Source organism: Mustela putorius, unplaced genomic scaffold, assembly GCF_011764305.1.
Source record: "Mustela putorius furo isolate JIRA1106 unplaced genomic scaffold, ASM1176430v1.1 tig00000196_pilon_pilon_pilon, whole genome shotgun sequence".
Classification (NCBI taxonomy): domain Eukaryota; kingdom Metazoa; phylum Chordata; class Mammalia; order Carnivora; family Mustelidae; genus Mustela; species Mustela putorius.
Window position 1 is genome coordinate 3,056,512 of NW_025421310.1, and position 12,602 is coordinate 3,069,113.

Consider the following 12,602-nt stretch of genomic DNA (forward strand, 5'->3'; position numbering starts at 1 on the left):
TTTCATGACCTAACATATGAGAGTTCTCGAGAATGTTCCAGGCGTTCTTGAGAAGAATGTATTCTGTTGCAATTGAAGGGCATCTTCTGTATATATCTGTTAAGTGCATTTGGTGTAAGTGCAGTTCAACTCCAACACTTCCTTATTGATTTTCTGTCTGGATAATCTGTCCATTGTTGATAACAGGTTATTGAAGTCCTCTACTGTTACTGCATTGCTGTCTATTTCTGTTATTTGCTTAATATATTTAGGTGCTTGGATATTGGGTACATATTATATCTTTTTGATGCATTGACTTCTTTATCATTTTTTGTCGGGTAATTTTTTACTTTAAAGACTTTGACATTAGAATAGTTATCTGCTCATTTTTGCTTTTCATGTGTATATTTGTAATTGGATTGCTCTCTTCCAATAAAGTGTACGTCACAAGTGTTTCTTTGTGTTCAGGTTGCTCCTGTCAAGCAGAGGCTGCGGAGGCACCCTTTGAACAGAGCATTTCTGTAGGTGTGTCACAGGCCAGGGCTCCGAAGGAACCTCGGTCTTCCCAGAAGACCCACCCCTGTGAGATGTGTTCTTCAGTCTTGAGAGAGATTTTCCACTTGATTGGGCACCAGGGAAAACAGAACAACCAGAAACTCTTCAAGTATGGGGCATGTGTGAAACAAATTTATCCTAGTGCAAACCTTCAACAGCATGAGAAGCAAGCCATGGGAGAAAAACCCATCAGAAGCAGTGTGGACAGGGCTTCACTTGTGAAAAGCAGCAATTTCCATGATTCGGGAAAGCCCTTAATGTATAAGGAGGTTGAGAAGGACTTCCTAGCCACCTCAGAGCATCAACAACAACAGACCACTCATACTGGGGAGAATAAAATCACTGAGCATGGGGTAGCTTCTCAGAGCATGAAAAGTCATCGCACCTGGGAAGAATGTAAGAAAGCCGTTGGTCCCAAACACACACTTGTTCAGGACCAGGGTGTCCACACTGGAAGACAGTGTCTCATGTGCCCTGAATGTGGAAAAACATTCAGGTACAAATCCTCACTTACAATTCATCAGAGAGTCCATACTTCTGACAGGCTTCATGTGTGTCGTGACTGTGGAAAATCCTTTAGGGGAAGCTCAACCCTCAGTCAGCATCGAAGAATTCATGCTGGGCCAAGGCAGTGCAAATGTAGCAAGTGTGGGAAATCCTTTAGCCAAAAATTTGTCCTCGTTCATCCTCAGAGAAGTCAAACTGATGAAAATTGTTACGTGTGCCGTGTATGCGCTCAGACTTTTAGCCAGAGCTCCATCCTTACTCAACAACGTACGGTTCATACTGGAGAAATGAGTTATGAGTGCACTGAATGTGGGAAATCTTTTAGACGAAAATCTGATCTCATTGAACACTGGAGAGTACACACAGGAGAAAGGCCTTATGAATGTAGTGAATGTGGAAAATCTTTTACTTCTAGCTCTGCGCTCCGTTACCATCAGAGAATTCACACTGGAGAAAAACCTTATAAATGCAGTGAATGTGGAAAGTCTTTTACCTCTAGCTCTGGCCTCCGTTATCATCAGAGAATTCACACAGGAGAAAGACCATATGAGTGTAATGATTGTGGGAAATCTTTTACCCAAATAAATCATCTCATTATACACCGAAGAGTTCACACAGGAGAAAGGCCTTATGAATGCAGTGAATGTGGGAAATCTTTTAGCCACAAATCTTACCTCTCTCAGCACCAGAGAGTTCACACGGGAGAAAGGCCTTATGAATGCAGTGAATGTGGAAAATCTTTTACCTCCGGCTCTGCCCTCTGTTATCATCAGAGAGTTCACACTGGAGAAAAACCTTATGAGTGTAGCGAATGTGGGAAATCTTTTACCAATGGACCGATACTAATTCGACACCGTAGAGTTCACACAGGAGAAAGGCCTTATGAGTGCAGTGAATGTGGGAAATCCTTTACCCAAAGAAATCACCTCAATATACACCAGAGAGTGCACACAGGAGAAAGGCCTTATGAGTGCAGTGAGTGTGGAAAATCCTTTACATCTGGCTCTGCCCTCCGTTATCATCAGAAAGTGCACATTGGAGAAAGGCCTTATGAGTGCAGAGAATGTGAGAAGTCTTTTACCTCTACCTCTGCCCTCCGTTGTCATCAGAGAGTTCACACAGGAGAAAGGCCTTTTGACTGCAATGAATGTGGGAAATCTTTTAGGGATAGTTCCCAGCTGAGTCAACACCAGAGAGTTCACACTGGAGAAAAGCCTTATGAATGTAGTGATTGTGGGAGATCCTTTAGTCAGAATTCATACCTCTCTAAACACCGGAGAGTTCACACTGGAGAAAGGCCTTATGAGTGCAGTGAGTGTGGGAAATCTTTTACTTCTGTCTCTGCCCTTGGTTATCATCAGAGAGTTCACACTGGAGAAAGGCCTTATGAGTGTAGTGAATGTGGGAAATCTTTTACCAATAGCTCCATACTGATTCGACATCGCAGAGTTCACACAGGTGAAAGGCCACACAAGTGCAGCGAATGTGGGAAGTCCTTCACCCAAAGAATTCACCTCATTATTCACCGGAGAGTTCACACAGGAGAAAGGCCTTTTGAGTGCAGTGAGTGTGGGAAATCTTTTACCTCTCGTTCCACCCTACATTATCATCAGAGAGTTCACACAGGAGAGAGGCCTTACGACTGCAGTGAATGTGGGAAATCTTTTAGCCGAAAATCTAATCTTTCTCAGCATCGGAGAGTTCACACCGGCGAAAGGGCTTAGATGGGTAGGAAATGTAGTTTCCTTGTTCAGAGTAATGATACCAGAGGAAACCCTTTGTGAGGCACCATTTGTCTGAATTCAGTCTTCTACATCCAAGTGCCAATAGCAGAGAGATTTCCCTTAAGTTTCAGTTATGTGGAAGCACGTGTGCCTATATTGCATTTTCTAAACTGCCCAGGGCTCTTTCCAGAATTATGTCGCTGCCAGTCTGTGGCCAAAGCTGTGTACTTCTACCACCTGGCAAGTCTCCACAACGTGCATCAGTCATCACCCCACTGTGCTCAGGGAAGCTGACCTCTGTTCTCATTTGTTGGAGGAAATTAGGAGTAACCTGAGTCCTTAGGGGGACCTTGACTTTTTTCTGACTAACTGGCATGGACCCGACCCACGTAGTCCTAGAGAACACTGTACGAGTGTAGCTGACAGAAAAGGACCACCCTTTGCAGGGATATGGTCTCTTGAGATCTTTGTGATTAATTTTTCCAGCTTCCAAGTCACTTAACTCAAGAACTGCTAGCCCCTCTTGCTTTGGCTTGTGCAATAACAAGTCTTTGCTGTTTAAGTCATCTTTGATCTTGGCTGTTCTACTTACCATGTATAGTGGTTTATAAACATTTTGAAGTCTGCAAGCATGAAGGGGTGGACATCTTTCATTGGGGTGGGTCTTGAACTTTCTGTACCTCAAGGGGACAGTAACAGTGGCAGAAATAGCTTACCAGTTTTTGCCAAATTTGTACTGCCCATGGCCTCCTAGGAAACACTGCAGGGTTTTCTGGTCCTCATTTGAGACACGATGCTGTGAGTTTGGGGAGTCTCAGAGGTCACGCCGAGGAGGATCAGGTGTGAGAACCTCTCGTGCTTCTGGGAGCAGCATGAATTTTTTCCTTTGTTCACAGAGGATATCACGGGGGATGTCAGCACTGTTGCGGGGAACCTCTTCCCCAGGTCCTGCAAAGAGCCATGTGCCCTGACATCCAGGTTTCTGTAGGTGATGGTCATTGGTTGTATGGCTGTAAGGTTGAGGGGAAACTGAACTGCTGCAATAACATTGGCTTCATAGGGAGGGGAGGAGGCCACAGCCAACCAGATGGAGTGTGCCTCTTCTAAAAGCGTGCCCGCAAACACATCTGTGCCAGGGACTGCAGAGCTGGAGTGCATGCCAGTCCGTGAACCTCCAGGTGTAGTTACCTTGTGTAGCTTATGTCATGGTCATTGGAAGTAATGGAAAGGTTTTTTGGATTCCTGTAACCTCTCAGCGATGTTCACCTTAAGATCATTGCTGATAGGCAGAAAACAGATTGAGAAAATGGAGATCTGTAGTCCGGGGATGTGGCTTTTGTGACCCAGCCAACAGTCCTTTAGACGCTGGTGGAAAGCCCTTCATTGGTCACTACATTTGCTCTCACTGAGCAAAACTGGCCTCCACGGAGCAAGAATGTGCAGTGAATGTAGGGTTGCAAAACCTGTTTTCCAAAAAGAGTTGGGCACAGATTTTTTATTTTGAATCATCATTTTTGAAAAGCTTTATTAAGGTATAATTTACATGTAATAAACTGTATATACTGGAAATGTAAGTTTTGACATACTTATGAACCTGGAACATCACAGTCATGATAGTGATCATGTGTCATTGCATATTTACCTCGTATCTTCATAATCTCTCTACCTGCCTTCCCAGCCCTCCGAGTCATCATTGATTTGCTTTCCATTATAATAGAAAACTTAATTTTCTATAATTTTATATAGTAGGAGTCAAAGTTTTTTTTCCTACTTTTATGTTGCATAAAGAATTGTAGATGCGGGGCGCCTGGGTGGCTCAGTGGGTTAAGCCTCTGCCTTCGGCTCAGGTCATGATCCCAGGGGCCTGGGATCGAGTCCCGCATGGGGCTCTCTGCTCAGCGGGGAGCCTGCTTCTCCTCATCTCTCTCTCTGTCTGTCTCTCTGCCTATTTGTGATCTCTCTCTCTGTCAAATAAATAAATAAAATCTTTAAAAAAAAAAAAAGAATTGTAGATGCATCAGTGATATATAAGTAACTCGTTTCTTTGTTTTTGTTTTTTGGCTGAGAAATATTCTGATCTTTGAAGATAGCACTATTAGTTTACCCATTAGTTTATAGACATTTGGGTATTTCTAATTTTTGCCTATGGAAAATAAAGTTGATACAAACATTTGTGTGTAATTATATTGATACGTGTTTCACTTACCTTTAGTCAGTAACTCAGAGTGGAAAGTCTCAGTCTTAGGGTAAATAAATGTTCAACTTAAAGAAATTAGCAAACTGTGATCTAAATTATTACACCTTTTTGTATTCTTGCCAGCAGTGTATGAGAGTTGCATTTCCTTCACATCTTAGTGAATGGTTTAGTTTGGTCAGTTTTTAATTTTAACTCTTTATAAGTGTGTAGTGCTGTTTAGTGTTTTAACTGAATTTTGCTAAGGAGTCATGATGAGCCTTTTTTTCAGATGTGCGTTTACTATCTATATTTTTGCTAAAATGTCTGTTCGTATCTTCTGCCTATTCTGTGAATTTTCATTCTCTTTTTATAAAAGGATGTGAAACAACAAAGATGTATGTTGGGATTTCATTCATTTTGTGGCTTTTTTACTTTGTGGAATCATTTTTAATACTGGAAGTATATGTTCTCATTGTTTTCAGTTTTTTTATGCTATGCATAATGTAATGGACACATACACACTTTTAATTTTAATCTACATTATTGACGTCTTTGCTTTCTGAGGTCCAGACATTTAATAATACAATAAACCCTCACTTTGTAGTGTGTGCCCATTTTCCTGGTGTATCTATGGTGGCTGGTGGGTTGGAGCAGGACTTGGGGGCACCAGAGAGACTCAAGATGAACAAGGTGTGTTTTGAGTCCCGAAGCCCAGCAGAGAGGGAAATAAGGCACTGATGAGGATCTCCGTCCAAGCCCCGGTGCAGGGTGTGGAGATCCCCAGGAAACATGGGCAAACTAAGCCCTCTGTGGGCCTCAGATTCCTCCTGTGTAGCGGGCGTAAGGTGTGGGCTGCTCCATAGCATTTGGGGGAGGTTAAGAGCTGAGGTACCCATTCGTTGTGTGGTGGCTGCACCTGTGGCCTCTCTAGTCCTGGGCACCTCCAGCCTCTGCTGGCAGTGATGTCCCTGGGCCAAGCAGTCTTGTTTAGCCAGTCTCCCAAAGGCTCTCCACCCCTGGGTGTGTGTGAGGAGGAAATGGGGCTTCTCAGAACCTGCCGACCCACCTGAGGGGCAGGTGGTACTTCTCGGCCTCAGAGTCTGCTCTGAGTCTGTTGCTCCTTGGTGGCTAGTACAGATGTGGTAATGGTGCTCACCTAGGCCCTGAGAGGGTTACAAAGACACACCTGGAGCAGGTGCCAGTGTCGGGACTCCAGGGTTTGTGTTGTGAGCATCTTTGCTAATTCTCACAGCAACCTGAGGAGGTGGGAATGGGAATAATGGTTGTATTTCTAGGGAAGTCCAGGCTCAGAAGGCTAGTTGGTTCCCCAAGGTCATATAAGAGATGAGCACTGGTTCCAGAAACAGGATTCAAACCCAAATGACTAATTCCAGACCTGGCTACCTTTAATCCCTCTAGCACAGCTTGGGAGTGCTCAGCCCAGGGCAGGTGCATGGGCCAAGGAGACACTGCTGCTGCTGTTCTCGGTGGAATTACCATCAGAACTGTTTTCCCACTTGCCCTCTGCCCCCACAGTCCTCGTGGGAAAGCCATTTTCGTCTCCGTGTCACCCCTTCTCTCAGCTGCAGTAGCATTATGCAAAGGCTGCATCTGTCTCCTCGAGCCCAGCACAGAGCTTGAACCTCAAGATGCCTTGGTGACTCTGGGTTGGATCTCTGCGTCTTTATCAGCAGTGGAACAACTGCTCTGATCCCACCCACCACCCGAAGGTCAATCTAATGCCTTAGTTTAACTTTTTCAGGTGTTCATGACTGCAACTCTGGTGGGCTGTACGCAGCCCAGAGGATCCAGTGCCTGGGCATGCGCCAGAGACCTTTGGGCTCCTGGTCCAGCTAGGTAAGGCCTCACCTCTCCAAGCAGCCTCTCTCTCCCCTGCTGCAGCTCTGCTTTTCCCATACGAGTCAGGACTGAGCTCCGGAAAGTGCCAGGTCCCAATGCAGCCTCTCTTTCCACAGCTGTGTGACCTTGACACACAAGCCCAGTCTGATGAAGGACGGGGCAGCTGCTTCTGAGGGTTAGTTATTCACTCGGCCCCCCGCGCCTGCAACACCGACATCAGAGGTAGAGGCCAAGGTTGCAATGGTAGGTGGACATTAGGTGACAGTGGCAGCAGGACGGTAGCTGGGGTGAAGTTGGAGGTTATAAAGTAGACGAATACTGCCTGTTACAGGCCTCAGGTAAGGGAAATCAGAAGTGCCCAAGGGGGACTGCAGGGTGTGGCGGAACCAAGGATAGAATCCGGTGGCAGAAGACCTGGGCCCTCTCCCTGCCCTGCCGCTTGCTGCTGTGCAACTTCGAGTAAACTAGTCTCTCTGAGCTTTGCTTCCTCATCTGTCTGGTGGAGACTGTGCCTGCGCCCCAGCAACCTCACATGGTCATTATGAGAAAGAGATGATGATTGCAAAAGTGCCAAACCGGTATGGTTCCCGTTTTTGCTACAACTTTGGTTTTAAGATCTGGTACCTGACCTAAAGGCACTCACAGCCTGTTTCTTGTGAAGAAAAGCTCCTGCAGCCCCAAGAAGGCACAGAAGTCAAATCGCTGTTTCGTGCGTCTGAAACTAGTGTCACATGGTGCGTGAACTGTACTCAGGTGTTAAAAATTAGAAGGAAAGGAAGGACAGAAGCGAGGGGGAGGGGGCAAGGGAGGGAGAAAGGAAAAGAAAAACAAGACAGCACAGGCTCGGCCAGAGAAGGGGCATAGACTATGCGCCCAGCCAGCTGCAATCTGGGTGGGCTGGGAGGTCCCAGGCGACTCAGTGCCTAAGGTGACTGCGGCTTCCACCCCTGCAGCAATGGGACTTTGAACAAACCAAATGGGAATTTCCCGGCCAACACTGGGAATTATCCCTTGATAGACCCTTTGCTTCCCCTTAGGAGGGCAAGCTTTTCTAAAACAATGCATTCTTTGCTAATAAATGTCCATTTTCTATACTGTTTCTACCATTAAAAACTTGCCATTTTGTACACCTTCTTGGAGCTGCCCTCTACTTGCTAGATGGGATGCCGCCTCATTGATAAGTCCTTTAATGAAGCCAATTAGACCTTCCCTTTAACTCAGTTGATTTTTTTTTAAAACCGTTTTAACCCTATCAACATTTATTTTATTCATTCCATGTTAAAATAATCATCCTTTTTTTTGTTCACCCCTATCAATATTTGTTTTACTCACTTTATTCCTTAATACTGTTTAAAAATTTGTGTCCTGCTAAAACCAGTCTGTTGACTCTGTCTCCTGCTTTTTCCTACTTTTGTTAATTAATGTAATATTTTTATTATCTATAAGACCCATGAGGGAAAGCTGAAACAGCATTTTGTTTGTTTTTAAGATTTCATTTATTTGAGAGAGAGATCAAGAGAGAGTACACGAGCAGGTGGAGCAGCAGACTCCCCGCTGAGCAGGGAGCCCAATGTGGGGCTCGATCCCAGGACTCTGGGATCATGACCTGAGCTGAAGGCAGAGGCTTAATCCACTGAGCCACCCAGGCATCCCAGAAACATGTTAAGGCTTCCTGAACTGTCCAGTCTTACAGCAGTAGGGCTGCATGGGGCGCCCATGTGAGCAGGGCCCCTTAACCACAGCTTTTCCCATGAACCAGTAACAGGCATATTCAGTGTGTGCATATCCCAGTCGCAGAGTCAGGCCCACACGGCTGCATACCAAGCACATCGGCCGCTTCATCTGGGATGCTCCATTCAGCATCCATGGGGGAAACAGATCCCTCGTCAGTATTGACACAGCCTTCTGGGACTTTTACTCCACTCCGCCGGTTGGCTTTCCTCTAAAGACTACCTTCTATGTGTCTCCGTCACATACAGCCATCTGCAATGATTTCACAGCAAGCTGTGGGTCCCGTATCAACACAAACATACTCTTCCATTCTGCAGCATTAAAACTGAAGACATAGCCCTCAAATTCATAATCCATTTTCTGTAAAAGTTCTGATGTTACTGATCTATAAAGTGAAAGAACTCCTTCATAGTCTGCCCCCTGGTTTCAAGGTTTTTGGTTTTCCCCTCCACCTTGTTTATGAACTTCTTGGTGAGCAGAGATCATAGAATTACTTTGTTATCCCCCACAGTTTTTCTCTTGGGATGCCGCTTTGAGACCAGTGGGTGGAGCGCAGATGTCCTGAAATGGGAGCTTGGTCTAGCAACCAAGTCTGACCCAGCTTTCTCCTTTACTTTCAGTTGAGCTGTGAATATTTTCCTGTTTCTCAGTAGTGTGCACTTCTGCATCCAGGGAGTCAGCCCTCTAGGAGTTAACTCCATCTCTGAATTCCATTGGTAAGTTTTATCTTTAGTAACTGATTGTAACACAGCTACTGCTCCGTATCATGGTGACCACCATAGTACCATACGGCTGCTCAGGAAACAAAGGTTATTTATCTCTGACCCTCTCCTCCTCTTACCAAACCACATGTTTCCGCGAGCAGGCACTGTTCTAGCAAAACTTCCTTCGTGACACCAACTACCTTCTGCATCAACAGTTCCAGCGAAAGAGGGTGTTGCCACGTCCACCCTGAAATAATATAATATATATGTATGCGTACGTATGTATACACACATATATGTGAATGCAGGCATGCACATGTGTGCGTATTTCAGGTGTGAATGAGAAATGGTAGTGTTGGAAGAAGTCATCAGGAAGACATGACTGCTGGTTGCTGCTAGAGATGGGCCTGGGCAATTGGAGGCTTTTTTGTTTGTTTGTTTTCTTTTAAAGATTTTATTTATTTGACAGAGAGATCACAAGTAGGCAGAGGCAGGCAGGGTGGGGGCAGGAAGCAGGTTCCCCGCTGAGCAGAGAGCCCGATGTGGGGCTCGATCCCAGGACCCTGAGATAATGACCTGAGCCGAAGGCAGCGGCTTAACCCACTGAGCCACCCAGGCGCCCCAATCGGAGGCTTTTTACCCCCTCCCCATCCTTGGAATGTCCATTCTGCTTGCCTTCCCTGCACTGGGCTGCCCAAGGACACGGCCTTGAGTTAGTAAGGTGTTGATGCCCTCTGGATGGTGCATGCAGCCCATCCTGGTTAAGGCTTCTGCAAAACCGTCAGGATCCTGGTAGGCACGTGCAGAGATCTGTTCATCCTGCAGTCACCCGGGGGTAGGCTTCACATGTACATTCCCTTGCTTAAACCTGCCACCTACCAGTGTGGGATGGTCTGCCTCTGTCCTCCATGTGTGGGGGCCAGTTTCAGATTATACCCAGGAAGCTCCCCAGATTGTAAACTAAAAGGTAGAAGGAAGAAGTAATTGTTTCAATGTGTCCAACATTTGTAAAGATTTTTTGAAAGAGACTCAGAGTGAAGAGCACTGATGAGGAGATTATCTATCAAGAGATCTGGTTAAGCAATTTTTCTTTGCCAACTCCTTCGGGCTTCCCTCTAAGGAGTTCCTTAAGACCATGGCAGCTTTGGAAGGAAATACTTTCTAGGTGATGTTGGACATAAACTTGTCCTTTCTTTTCACAGAGGGCCAGAAGGACCTGTCTCAGCTCAGACAGCTTCTGGGCCAGTAAGCTTTCCCCGGTATTTTGAGGTGGGTGGAGCTGAGAATGATGTCCCCAACGTGCACTAGATTTTGCTCTTTCCTCTCCTGGGTCCTGTAACTCCTGCTAAATTCCTTTATTGCTATGAATAGACTGGACCAAGAAAGAGTAAAAACAACTACATCAAAATATTCATAGATACCATCTTTCAGACATTCCAGAAAGATGTACTGTTCTGGTAAATACATTCAGGTTGGTCTGCGTTAACATGAGTCCCAACTTCACGGCCTGCCAAGTGGCTCTGTGATCTCTGGTCTGCAGTGGCACAGGCAGCAAGGCCACCAAATTCCCAGCAATAGCCTTTCTCCAGACCTTCCCATGAGGCCAGAACCCTGAGCACCATTCTCGTTGTGGAGGATGTTTGGCTCCTTTTCCTCCATCTTCTATTTTATATTTTCACATAACCCTGATTATAAAGCCGCACCGTGGTCTGATGAACACCTCTGCCCTGGTGTCTTCGGCTCCCTGACCTTCATCCCGTCATGCCTTAGCAGTGATGCCCCAGTGTTTGTTTTGTTTAGCCTGCTGGACAAAAAAACAAATGTTTCAAATGCAGTTTGTGGGCTAGAAGTCCCCTCTAGAACATCCAGTCATTTTGTTGAGTCAACTCTGTATATTCCTAGGCTCTCTTGTTATACTATTTAATCTTCTGGGACATTTGGATTCAAAGTTGAATAATAATGATAACTCTGTTTCAGATTGCTTATAGTGTATAGAAAACATGAACCTTAATAATTTTATCTATCTTTTTATTTATTTTAGAGAGACCAACATCAGGAAGGGACAGAGGGAGAGAGAGAATCTTAAGCAGGCTCCAGACTCACTGTGGAGCCTGACACTCATCTTGATCTCACTACCTTGAGATCATGACCTGAGTTGAAACCAACAGACACTTAACCAACTGAGCCACCAACACACCCCTTGATAATTATTTTTATTTTTTAAAAAATATTTTTATTTATTTATTTGTCAGAGAGAGAGAGCGTGCGCACAAGCAGGAGGAGTGGCTGGCAGAGGGAGAAGCAGACTCCCTACTGAGCGAGGAGCCCAATGCAGGACTCGATCACAGGACCTTGGGATCATGACATGAGCCAAAGGCAGACACTTAACTGACTGAGCCACCTTATAATTTTTATTTTATTTTATTACTATTTTTAAGGATTTTATTTATTTATTTGACACAGAGAGACACAGCAAGAGAGGGAACACAAGCAGGGGGAGTGGGAGAGGGAGAAGCAGGCTTCCTGCCAAGCACAGAGCCCGGGCTCAATCCCAGAATCCTGGGATCATGACCTAAGCCAAAGGCAGACACTTAACAACTGAGCCACCTAGGTGCTCCCCACCCTGATGTAATTTTAAAATAATTTTTAAAAATTGAATAATGTTAGTCACTAGAGATATTCAGGAAGTTTTGTGATAATATAATATAGGGAACCATCATGTTAAATAAGGAGGTAAACTGACACAAACTTGAATTACTGGAAATTAAATGTATTCAGAAATAGCAGAGAAATTAAAATTTAGACACACAAAATGCAGCAAGATATAGGCAAGTCAGCTGGGGTTTTTAGCAGGCTGTACTTATGGTATGCAGTGTAAAGATAGAGTCGTCCAGTCAGAGTACATGCAGTGAGTTCACTGTCGTGAGGATGGAAGAATATTCTCGGAGGATGTTAGTTGGTCAGGTGACAAGTCTTCTGCAAACTGAACATTTAAAGGAAATCAGTTTCAGTTCTTAAGCTCCATTCTTCTGAGTTTGTTTACACAAGATGGTCCATTTCGTATCTTCCAGTTCCATTTTATTTATTTTTTAAAGATTTTATTTATTTTAGAGCAAGAGAGGGAGCACAAGCACAGGGAGTGGTAGAGGGAGAAGCAGGCCTCCCGCAGAGCAGGGAGCCTGATGTGTAGGGCTTGATCCCAGGACCTTGGGATCATGACCTGAGCTGAAGGCAGATGCTTAACAACTGAGCCACCCAGGTGTCCCTTCCAGTTCCATTTTACTTTTTAATTTAATCTAATTTTTTTCTTTTTAAATATTTGTGTTTTTTTAAATTTATTTGATAGACAGAGATCACAAGTAGGCA

At 44.9% G+C, this 12,602-nt stretch overlaps 1 protein-coding gene across 2 annotated transcripts in view; it reads left to right on the plus strand.

Moving 5' to 3' along the window:
• Positions 1–9,232, plus strand: part of LOC101682103 (zinc finger protein 345-like) — a 40,175-nt gene extending 30,943 nt beyond the window's left edge. The window contains exons 7-8 of one of the 2 annotated variants that reach the window (XM_013048088.2): positions 6,704–6,798; positions 9,153–9,232. In XM_013048088.2, the coding sequence (XP_012903542.1) occupies positions 6,704–6,798 (95 nt within the window). In that variant the 3' untranslated portion in view covers positions 9,153–9,232. Of the gene's footprint in view, positions 1–447; positions 5,556–6,703; positions 6,799–9,152 lie in introns of those variants that run through there. The other variant, XM_004776864.3, reaches the window with a different exon arrangement.
• Positions 9,233–12,602: the final 3,370 nt, after the last annotated feature.